At 39.5% G+C, this 12,406-nt stretch overlaps 1 protein-coding gene and 1 long non-coding RNA gene across 2 annotated transcripts; both read right to left on the bottom strand.

The window, feature by feature from the left end:
* Positions 1-2,109: 2,109 nt before the first annotated feature.
* LOC117755972 lies at positions 2,110-2,401 on the bottom strand. The gene is made up of 2 exons (XR_004612706.1): positions 2,317-2,401; positions 2,110-2,257 (listed from the first exon to the last, which is right to left on the bottom strand). It is a non-coding gene; the product is annotated as an uncharacterized LOC117755972 (long non-coding RNA).
* A 6,240-nt stretch (positions 2,402-8,641) lies between these two features.
* On the bottom strand, positions 8,642-11,546 carry foxa1 (forkhead box A1). The gene is made up of 2 exons (XM_034576199.1): positions 11,299-11,546; positions 8,642-10,398 (listed from the first exon to the last, which is right to left on the bottom strand). The coding sequence occupies exons 1-2, from the start codon at positions 11,362-11,364 to the stop codon at positions 9,241-9,243; spliced, it is 1,224 nt and encodes a 407-aa protein (XP_034432090.1). The 5' UTR covers positions 11,365-11,546; the 3' UTR covers positions 8,642-9,240.
* Positions 11,547-12,406: the final 860 nt, after the last annotated feature.

The following is a 12,406-nucleotide window of genomic DNA, read 5'->3' as shown; positions in this document are numbered from 1 at the left end:
CTGTGACTAGAGGTAGAAACAGGTAGAAACTGTCTGTGACTACAGTAGAAACTGTGACTACAGGTAGAAACAGGTAGAAACTGTGACTAGAGGTAGAAACTGTGACTACAGGTAGAAACAGGTAGAAACTGTGACTAGAGGTAGAAACTGTGACTACAGGTAGAAACAGGTAGAAACTGACTAGAGGTAGAAACTGTGACTACAGGTAGAAACAGGTAGAAACTGTGACTAGAGGTAGAAACTGTGACTAGAGGTAGAAACTGTGACTACAGGTAGAAACTGTGACTACAGGTAGAAACTGTGACTAGAGGTAGAAACAGGTAGAAACTGTGACTACAGGTAGAAACTGTGACTACAGGTAGAAACTGTGACTAGAGGTAGAAACAGGTAGAAACTGTGACTACAGGTAGAAACTGTGACTACAGGTAGAAACTGTGACTACAGGTAGAAACAGGTAGAAACTGTGACTAGAGGTAGAAACTGTGACTAGAGGTAGAAACTGTGACTAGACGTAGAAACAGGTAGAAACTGTGACTAGAGGTAGAAACTGTGACTAGACGTAGAAACAGGTAGAAACTGTGACTAGAGGTAGAAACAGGTAGAAACTGACTAGAGGTAGAAACTGTGACTACAGGTAGAAACAGGTAGAAACTGTGACTAGAGGTAGAAACTGTGACTACAGGTAGAAACTGTGACTACAGGTAGAAACTGTGACTACAGGTAGAAACTGTGACTACAGGTAGAAACTGTGACTAGAGGTAGAAACAGGTAGAAACTGTGACTACAGGTAGAAACTGTGACTACAGGTAGAAACTGTGACTACAGGTAGAAACTGTGACTACAGGTAGAAACAGGTAGAAACTGTGACTACAGGTAGAAACAGGTAGAAACTGTGACTAGAGGTAGAAACTGTGACTAGAGGTAGAAACTGTGACTAGAGGTAGAAACAGGTAGAAACTGTGACTAGAGGTAGAAACTGTGACTAGACGTAGAAACAGGTAGAAACTGTGACTAGAGGTAGAAACTGTGACTAGACGTAGAAACAGGTAGAAACTGTGACTAGAGGTAGAAACAGGTAGAAACTGACTAGAGGTAGAAACTGTGACTACAGGTAGAAACAGGTAGAAACTGTGACTAGAGGTAGAAACTGTGACTAGACGTAGAAACAGGTAGAAACTGTGACTAGAGGTAGAAACTGTGACTAGACGTAGAAACAGGTAGAAACTGTGACTACAGGTAGAAACTGTGACTACAGGTAGAAACAGGTAGAAACTGTGACTAGAGGTAGAAACTGTGACTAGAGGTAGAAACAGGTAGAAACTGTGACTAGAGGTAGAAACTGTGACTAGAGGTAGAAACTGTGACTACAGGTAGAAACAGGTAGAAACTGTGACTAGAGGTAGAAACTGTGACTAGAGGTAGAAACTGTGACTAGAGGTAGAAACAGGTAGAAACTGTGACTAGATGTAGAAACTGTGACTAGAGGTAGAAACAGGTAGAAACTGTGACTAGAGGTAGAAACTGTGACTAGAGGTAGAAACAGGTAGAAACTGTGACTAGATGTAGAAACTGTGACTAGACGTAGAAACAGGTAGAAACTGTGACTACAGGTAGAAACTGTGACTACAGGTAGAAACAGGTAGAAACTGTGACTAGAGGTAGAAACTGTGACTAGAGGTAGAAACAGGTAGAAACTGTGACTAGAGGTAGAAACTGTGACTAGAGGTAGAAACAGGTAGAAACTGACTAGAGGTAGAAACTGTGACTACAGGTAGAAACAGGTAGAAACTGTGGGGGTAGTGTGGTCATTGGGCAGAAACATGTCTTGAAGTTAAATGTCGAAGTCGAGAAATATGAAAAAATGTCAACACTTGATACCAGTGTCATATATGTTCATACGTCAACTGATTTTTATTCTGTACATGCCCCCTCACTCTCAGTCTGCTTACCTTCCTTAGGGTTGTTTGTTTGATTCCCACTGTTTAGTCTGAACTGAAATCTTTTGTCTTTGTTCTCCTCAGGCTGGAGCGTCTGGTCGAGGTTCTGAGGAAGAAAGTTGGGACAGGAAGCGTCCGAGCCGTCATCTGATCCCATTTCTCTTCTTTTAGTTTTTTATTAACTTTTTATTTGAATTATCTTTCTCTTACTTTGGATATTTCTCGTTTGTTGTCTCAAACTGTTGTAAAACCAAAAACAATGTTTTCAGATATTCTGTAAGTGTTCAGGAGTCCTGGAGACAGAACTCTTTCGGTCTGCCCTGAAAGTGTTCGGCCAATTACAACATTTATCGTAAATGCGTTTGATTCATTGACTGACAGAGGAAACGTGGAAACTGAGGATGAGCTCTGATAATATTTTAAAGCCCTGATCATATATATATTTCACTATGTGTATATATATATATATATATATATATATATACATATATACATATATACATATAAACACATACAATAGGCAGTTTGCACTGTGAGATGTTTGATTTTGTTGTCACATGAAATAAAATGATCATTTTCATGTTTTTAGTTTTTTATAGAAACACATACGTTCATGTTGTAGGATAACCGTGATGTGACTGACATTTTAGTTTGTTACAATAACAAAGTCAAACAAGTTAAATTACATTACATATCATTTAACTGAAACTTTTATCCAAAGCAAGTGGAGCTGCTGCATTCTGGATGAGCTGCAGCGGTCGGATGGCACAAGCACGTAGACCAGCCAGGAGGGAGTTGCAATAGTCTAGACCTGAGATGATCAGAGCCTGGACCAGAACCTGGACCAGAACCTGCGCCGCCCTCTGAGAAGGGGACGTATTCTCCTGATGTTGTGCAGCATGAATCTACAGGAACGTGTTGTTGCAGTAATGTTGGCAGTGAGGGAGAGATGACTGTCGAGTGTCAGACCCAGGGTCCTAGAGCTCTGGACTAGTCGAGGTTAGACAAGATGGAGAAGAGTTTTTTTGGGGTTAAAAATGAGCATAGAGTTTTACTTTGGTAAAAAGAGCTTTTGGCTGCAGAAATAGTGACAGAGAAAGAGGAGAGAAGAGATTGATAAGTGAGCAGGTCGTCAGGGTGTTGGGATTTTCACCATTTCCTTTCTCATGCTCGCATAGTGGCTCGGTCGGCTCGAGTCAGACAACCACGGCGCTGGGGAGGACTTGCGGACCTGTCGCGACGTAAGAGGACAGAGTAGAAAGGAGAGTGTCTGTGGCAAAGTTAGGATTCATGAGTGACAAAGACTCAGATGAAGGGAGGGCTGATAGAACAGAGGAGGTCAGAGAGGGAGCGAATGCTGCGACGGACAGGTACAGAGTCTGTTGATGTGGTAAGGTTGTCAGATTGTGAGAGTGGGAGAGAGTAAATGTGGTTTAGTCTTCCTCTTCTTCTTCCACCTCCACCTCCTCTTATTATTTCTCCTGTTTCTTTTCTTCATCCTTCTATTCATCTTCTTCCTCCTCTTCCTCATACTCACCCTCTAACTCCCTCAAATCCTCCTCTTCCTCCCTCTATTCGTCCTCCTCTTCCCTTCTCTTTGTCTTTACTCTGTTGATTTAAGGTTCTTTTCTTAACCTCTTGTATTTAAAGATTAATTTTCTCGGATTAATTATTTCAGGATCACTGTGACAAATTCATGTTCCCTGAAAACTTCAAATTAAAATTAACTTTTACAATTTTCCTGATCTTGGTCAAACAGATGAAGGGTTTCCTGGTTTCTGCCCTGAAAACCTCTCAAAGAGGAATCATCAAAAGGAACTAAACTTCAAATTTAAGAGATGGCGACACTAAGACTCCGAGACGGAATCATAACATCACCTTAACTCAATGTTAAGAGACATTGTTAGTATTTCATCTGACATCAATGTGTTCTCCATTTGTTCTCATGTTCTCCATAAGATAAAAGTTTATTGATCCACACACCAGGGAAATTCAGTAGTTACAGCAGCAGCAGGTCTGAATGAGGCAGACAAGAGAATAAAAATATAAAAAAGCAATAGAATAAAAAGTCGTATGTGAATTATATACACCTTTCATCTCTCTATCTCTCTCTCTTTTTCTACAACAGTTATTATTATAATTATTATTATAGAATTATTATTATTCTGTAATAATTATTATAATTATTATCTCCTAATCTGCTCACCCCAACCGGTCGAGGCAGGTGTCGCCCACATTGAGTCTGGTTCTCTCTCTCTCTCTGTCCTGCCTTTGATCCCCCCTTGCTCTCTTCTTCTTCTCCTTTTCTTCTGTCTCTCTGTTTGTCTCTGTCTCTCTCTCTGTTCTCTCTATCTCTCTCTGTTTCTCTGTCTCTGTCCTGCCTTTGATCACCCCCCTTGCTCTCTTCTTCTTCTCCTTTTCTTCTCTCGCTCTCATTCTGGGGGGGATTTCTTTGCTCTTTTCATTGGCTGAGCACAATTGTGTTATTGGAGATAATTAATTCCAATCCCCATCAAAAGGCATTAGTGGCCCCGGGGCCCCTGTTCGAGTCTTTCTAGTGGAAGAATGAAAGAAAGATGAAGAAAGGGGCAGAGGGCTGTTGCATTGTGGTCGACATTTTCCTCCATAAGGCGCGAGTGTAGAGAAAAGAGTGCGAGGGCTTTAGTGAAATGAAGCTGTGGGCTGCAGCCGCCGGGCCCTCAGAGGCCCCGAGCGGCCCCGCTCCACCCCGCCGGGGACATATGGCTTGTATTACAGCAGCGGACTGGGTGGCAGAGGGAAACTTCACCTCGATCAGACTCAGTAAAGAGTGGCTGACGTTTACAGATCACATCCTGTTTTATTTAAAATTTATTTTCAGAATTAGCTGTTAGCATTGCAGCTGAAGAAAGAATTGAAATAATAATTATTTGTAAGAGTAATAACTACAGCACAGATATTTAAAGTATGAAAAGTAAAAGTACCACATTAAATTATATTTTATTTATTCATCATGTTTCACAAATGTGTTAAATAAATGTAGAGATGTAAAATGATTTTACTACTCATCAATGTTTTTAATAATATAATAAAAAATTCTAGTACACTTCTATGTCTTTGTGAGTTTTATTTCATCGTTTCCTAGGAGCTGTATCATTGATGGGATTCATTTTCTGATATGATTTTAAATCTACCCGCTAAAATAATAATATTGTTATTCACCAATGAAGATGATAAAATCAAAGACGAATCAAAAAGAGAGAAAATATAATTTACGACTTCACATGAACTCATCATCTAAACATGAAATGACGTGAAAACCATTTTTACGTTTTAATGCAGAAAGAATCATATCAAAAATATTTAAACTATCGAAAGTGAGATTTGTAAATTTGGATTTTATCAGATAATGAAAATGATCTCCATAGGCAACACAATAATAAAAATGGTTATTCATACATAATATAAAATATAATTATAATATACATACATCTTTTGTCCTTCAACAAATTATTACCTGTCAATATAAAGAGAAACTTAAAAATCTAAATTAAAAAAATTTCAGAAAAACAAGATGATTGGAGGAGATGTCACTGAGTGTCAGAAGTTAAAATTTAGCAAATTTCTAAAATCCATGAACTTCTGATGTCATGTTCCAGTTAGAATTAAGTTGATCTGTTGGTTAGGATCAAGATTTGAAGTATTTTCTGACTGTGACAACTAGATACACAGAGTTCTCGTGTGTGTGTGTGTGTGTGTGTGTGTGTGTGTGTGTGTTATGTCACTTAATTAAATTTATTTGACATGAAAACATGTTATTAAATATTTTAACTCTGAATGTTTTTTTAATCTACAAACTGAGGTGAGTCAGGACATTCGTCATCGCAAAATGTCAAGAAGCAGCTGATCAGCAGACAAATAAAATACACACATTATACACAATACATACATCATACGCAATACGCAATACACTAATACAGACATAATACGAAAAACACATGTAATACATGCACCAACAATAATAATAATTGAATAACTTTATTTAAACAGCACCTTTCAAAACAAGACCCAAAAATAAAAACGTTTAAAAGTGATGGCAAAAGAAAAGGTTAAAGGAAACATAAACATCTATAAACAATCCAGTAAAAGTACATAATTTAAAAACAGACAGTTTCAAATCTGAGTAAATGATCCCAATATACATTATTTATTGTGTTTGTTCGGACTGAATCTGATCATATTAACATCCTATAATCAATCAATCATTAATCAATCAGTTTTTGTAATGTGACTGTCAGAGAAAAAATAAACGTTGAATTCAAAATCTTATTTTAACTATTTAAAATCATATTTTCAAGTTATGATACTAACGAAACAAATAATGTTGCAAATAAACCAAAATGTAATTCTGTCAATGAACAAAAGTTTAAAGTTTCGTTGTAATTATTATTAATATTATTGAGACAAATATCAGTTTAAAAATAAGACATTGAATTTATTTTGAAAATGTATATGTTAAGTTTTTCATTCGAATTATATTTTTTCAGACCATAATTATATATATTTTACTTTTAATTCAGATTTAATGTTTCTGCTTGTTTATATTGGGATTGTTTTGTGTTTACGGGGCTTCGGTGGATCTTTTTCTCTTCTGCGTGTTTCATCAGAACTGTCTCGGCTCGGCTCCGCTCGGCTCGGCTCGGCTCGGCTCGGCTCGGCTCGGCTCGGCTCGGATGTAATTAGCGGATGATTAAAGCTTCATTTGAGACATTTCACGGCTCAGCGGTGAAAAAGCCTCAGATCAAAGTAAACGTGTCGTGTTGTGTTCAGGTTCACGGAGCTTTGAGGAGCTTTGAGGCCGCAGGAGGTTCATCATGTTCGGCCTGAACTCCAGCGCCGCGGCCGAGACGGAGCCGAGCGCTTCTTAATCACATAATAAATGTATAATATATAATAATCTATGAAATAAAAACCACACTGACGTCACCACGAGAAGCTGAAAGTGATCAGAAATGAAGTGAAATCATAAAGGCCGCATTTTCTGTAAAATATATAAATGTGTAACTGAAAGTAAAATAATTTAATAAACATGAAACACTCATCACATAAAATCATCCATCCATCATACAACAATAATAATATTATTATTATTATTAATAATAATAATAATAAGATGTTCAGTGTTTTAGTGAAAATGAGGAAAAGGTTTTTTCTGGAACTGAGTCCGTAGAAACAAGATTGTTTATCTGAGATACGAAGTAAAATTTAATACAAATAATTTGTTTTATATCTTGTAACTGATTAATGTAAATTGCATTAAATTCATTTGAAATAAAATCTAAGTTTACATCATAACTGAATCAATAGTTATTCATTCATTCATCACTACTGTCATTAATGATTCATAAAATACAGGATAAAATAGATCAATAATCAATCAATCAATCAATGTCCAATGTTTCCTTCTTTTATTTAAAAATGACAGAATAAGTTAAGAACATGCATCAGAGTCAAAAACCAACGAGGAAGAAACACAGGGGGGGGGGGTACTAATTCATCCTCCTCTCTCCGTCTGTCTCTCTCTCTCTTTTCAAGCTGAGGTTTGAATCAGTTGTTTTTGCCCCAGAAAACAGAAGAAGAAGAAGACCCTTCATTCATGCAAATGGCTATATTAATCATAACCAATAATCGGTGACTGTGGGAAGTTTAAATACACAAAGAGGATTTTTATCATCAGACGTACCAACCGTCAGAAAACAGACAGGAAGTGGTTTCTCCTTTTTCACACAGAGTGAGAGTCACAAACACAGATCTTTTATCAAAAGATGAATCAATAGCTTTAAGAACAGACTGATCGGTTGTATCAAAGTGTCACAGCTACAAGATTGATTATTGATCAGTGATCAGAGGTTAACAACAAAGTAATCTAAACGGTAGAAATTATTATTGATCGCAACTTGGTATTTGAAATAATGGAAATTATTACATTATGAGAAAACAATGTGAATAAAACAAGACATTTGTGTTTATCACAACTAACATATTGATTAAAAAACTATATTTGTCAACAACTAGTAGTGATAAATGATTAGTGATTGATTCCCTTCATGAAGCTGATCTCAAATTGTGTTTTCACTGCACACCTGAATTAATTCCGAATTTGTATTTATTTATTTGAAATTGAATGAATAAATGTTGATTTAAGATGAAGAAAATTCACTGAAACAAAAAGAAAAGTTTGGTTTCGTCCAAAAGACAAAACAATTTGTAATCTAATCTGTTAGTAGCAGACTGAAACCAGAAAAGATCAAACATTTGTAAAAAATCTGCCCGGTAACAGACGACAACGTTCAGAGAGGCAGGGGAATCTGTGTTTGAGTCGTTTGGGTGAACTGACCCTTTAAATTAAAAGCTTTTTTATCTGTCCTGAGGTTTCTCATTCCGAGGGTCGCAACCCGTCAGGAGGTCAGCCGAGTAGCAGACAAGGTCGTGGGAGAAATAAATCCTCCTCATATCTGATCAAATACATCAGTTAGCATCTTTATAATCCAGATTTGTTTCTGTAAACATCTGCAGCTTCATCAGTGTCAACATGGCAACCACTCCACTGCCATCACCAGGCAACCTAACCCGAACCCGAACCTGGTGAATACAACTTTCGACAGGACAAAAAACAAACTGGATCAAAGTCGGTGGTTCCCACAAAGTGGATGAGGCCTTGGTTTACTCTAATCCTAAGGGCAGCTTTTCCTGAGGTTAGCATTCCAGTTAACTCTATTGAGTGATTCACCTAAAAACTATCCTGTGTGTCACAAAGAGTACTGGATAAAAAGACAAAAATCAACACACTTTGTGTCACTCAAATCTTTTTGAACATAGTTAATATCTCTTGAGCCTTGTGACCAATAGAGGGGTCTGGATGTCCAGGTCCAGAACTACTGATATAAACACAAAATTATGAACTGCAGAATCAACAGACATGAACGAAGATCCTGAATTGCATGGACTGAGGATCCTGGTCTGACCGGAGGATAATGTGTTGGAGGTTTAAAGTAAATCAGCATTTGACCTGTTAGTATCCTGAACCTTAAAAACGTGAGCTTCAGCTGTTTGTGACTCAGTGTGTAAAAGGAGAAAACAGACCAGGTATCAGTTTAATCAGCTGACAGTTAACATGTCTGTGTCCTGGCGTAGTCACAGTGCAGAAGTTCCAAAACCAGCCGACCAGCAGCAGCAGAGTCGATCCAGTTCAGCATCGTCACAGTCAGACAGGAAGTCCAGGATGGCTGCATGCAGAGAGTCAAATTAGCAGGTGCAGCAGATACTATGAAGTGTTGAGGAGCGGTCTGGGATAGACCCCCTGGTAGTAAGAAGCCTCCAGAGGTTCCATGGTCCTCCCCCCGAGGCCAGATGCCCCCCCAGCACCATAGGAGGAGTACTGCAGCGCCTCATAGGCTTTCAGATCCAGTTTGTGCTGCTGCTCTGAGGACGACATTAAGTTGTTGATGGAGAACGGGTGGTTGAATGAGTAGTGGGGGTCTCCTTTGAGGTGCAGCTGGGACTCATGGGTCATGGAGTGGGGGGGCAATGACAGGGAGGACAGGAGCTGAGAGCCAGTCACCTTCAGGTCTGCTCCGCTGATGCCACCCCGCATGTCCAGACCTGGAGGCGAAGTCACCTGGCTGGAGGAGGGCAGGGAGGAGTCCAGGAGTCCAGGAGGTTTAATGGAGTCCCCTGCAGGAGAAGCTTGTTCTATACCACCCCCCACCCCCCCCTGCTCCTTTCGCCCATCTGATTTTGCAGATATCTTCTTCTCGCACTTGAACCTCTTCTGGCGGCGAAGGTAGCAGCCATTCTCAAACATGTTCCCAGAGTCTGGGTGGAGGGTCCAGTACGAGCCCTTCCCCGGTTTGTCAGGCGAGCGCGACACCTTAACGAAGCAGTCGTTGAAGGACAGTGAGTGCCGGATGGAGTTCTGCCATCGCTGTTGGTTCTGACGGTAGTATGGGAACAGGTCCATGATCCACTGGTAGATCTCACTCAGAGTCAGCATCTTACTGGGCGCCTGCTGGATGGCCATAGTGATGAGTGAGATGTATGAGTAGGGTGGTTTGGCATGTGGGTAGCTCCGTCTGAAGGCCTTATTGTCACGGCCACGGTTCAGTCCAGTACTGCTATACGCCATGCCAGTGCTCATTGTGGGACTCATGCCCCCGTATGGATTTAGGCCCATTGAGGCTTGCTGCGAGCTCATACTGGATGGGCTCAGGGTTCCACCCATCGAGCCCACACCCCCTCCCAGACCCGACATGGCTGCAGGAGCCGAACCGCCCATCCCCGCCACTGGGGCAGGACTCAAACCAGTCCCGCTGTACGACATGTTGAAGGAGCCCGATGTGGTTCCACTGCTGGACATGTAGCCCGACATGGAGCCCATTCCGAGGCCAGAACCCATTCCACCACCTGCCATTGGAGAGTACACCTGCACAGAGACCAGAACCAGTAAGAACCAGTGCATCAAGATTTAATTAGTCCAGAAAACACAATCAATTTCAACCAGATCAATTCAGATCAGAAACCAACCCACCACTTGCCATTGCACACTGACCCAAGAGACCAAAACCAAAACTACTTAGACCAGCTAGGGCAATTTAGAGCAAGTTAGTCCAGGACCAGTATCTGTTACATCTGATAAGAACCATTTTTTTTCAGGTCACCTACAGATTTAACATCAACACTACTTCAATCAAACAAATAGACCAAACTATTTAGACAAGATCAGTTAGACCACAACCTAAAAAATTTAGTTTAAGCGACAATGTGATGATAAAATAAATAAAGTTGTGATGATAAAATAAATAAAGTTGGGATGATAATAAAATAATTAAAGTTGGGATGATAATAAAATAATTAAAGTTGTGAGGATAATAGTGTTAGATAATGAAAATGGTTAATTTATGCTAATTTCGCTGAGGCGTCGCGACATAAACTAAAGTGACCTGAATAAAAGATTTTCTCTTTTTCTGCGGATTTTATTTTACTGAGCTTTTATTTTATTTAAAGGCTCCGAGTTGCATTTTTAGTTTTTTTTAAAGCGGCCCGGTGTTTTCTTCTTTTTCACTTGTACTCAGATTCATTGTATTTTGACTGCTTAGGAATCGAAGGTTAAAATATATAATTATATAAAATAATCAAATTAAATCCAGCTTTATTCCCATAAATTGTTTTTATGAACTCTAACAGAAATCTCGTTTTTAGCCAAAATTAAATACACGTTTCTTTTTAGTTCTTTTCGTCTTCGTGTTTAGTCCCGGACCCGGAGCGGTGTGACCCGGGTCTCAAAGCCGCCCAGTGACGGTGTTGTGCGCGAACAGTCACCGACCTCCTCGCTGTAGAATCCGCTCCAGTCCGGAGCCTCGTGTCCTTCCATCTTCACCGCGCCCAGCATGACGGGAGCCCGCAGCCCCAACACGGATCCTGCAGGTCCCGGTCCTGGTGCTGGGTGTGAATCCTGGTCCAGGTGAAACAGTTCCGTGCCTATCTGGTCCAGGAAGAGCAGAGAGAAGTAGTGTTGAGGAGGAGGCGGAGGAGGAGGAGGAGGAGGAAGAGGTGATGGTGACCTGTTTCTCCTCCTCCTCCTCCAGCAGGTCCAGCCCTCTGGATCCACCTCCTCCTCGATCCCTCACTCCTGTCATCCCTCCACCACACCGAGGAGCAATCAGATCGATCTGTGATTAATAAATACAATTTCAACTTTCCTTAATTTCTGTTGAATGAAGAGTTAAGGTTCGAGTTCAGGGCTTCAGTCAGTGACGGGTTAATTATTAAATCGCATGTTGAAGATTAAACCTCATTGAAATTTACAACAAGAATCAAATCTATTTGAACCAGAGCTAAATAATAACTAGAGACCATAAGAAAAAACAAGTGGTTCTTAAGTCAGGAATAAAAGTTTAAGTTTCAAGTAAAAATAAATATTCATGGCATCATTTCTTTAAAACGAATATAAGTAGATCTTTCATCAAACCAGTGTCTAATAAAATATAAATATGCTACATTTATTTGATAAAATAAACAGATTTTAAGATTAAAAAGATTCCAATTGACACAAATGTTTAATTAAACTGAGTTTAAGGGGTTTTGGAGGATTAAACCCTTAAATCATGGAGTTAAACTATTTAACACCTTAATAAACTTTACTATGCATGAAATCATCTTAAAGACTGGCACTAGGCTGGTTTAAATCATATTTATCAGATAGATTTCAATTTGTTCATGTTAAGAATGACTGTTAACCCTCCTCAAAGTTTCTCTGTAGTTTGACTCTTGTTGAGTTAAGAACAGAGGACGCGGCTCCTTGTTAACATCTACGAGACAAACTGTGGTTTGTGAATATGAGACAATACAAATAAAATGTGATTGAATGAAAGACCTTAACAATCCATTTGATGAAGCCTATAGTTCTGGATCAGGTCCTGAACCATCTCTTA

Source organism: Hippoglossus hippoglossus, chromosome 22, assembly GCF_009819705.1.
Source record: "Hippoglossus hippoglossus isolate fHipHip1 chromosome 22, fHipHip1.pri, whole genome shotgun sequence".
Taxonomy (NCBI): Eukaryota; Metazoa; Chordata; class Actinopteri; order Pleuronectiformes; family Pleuronectidae; genus Hippoglossus; species Hippoglossus hippoglossus.
This window is presented reverse-complemented; position numbering and strand designations above follow the sequence as displayed.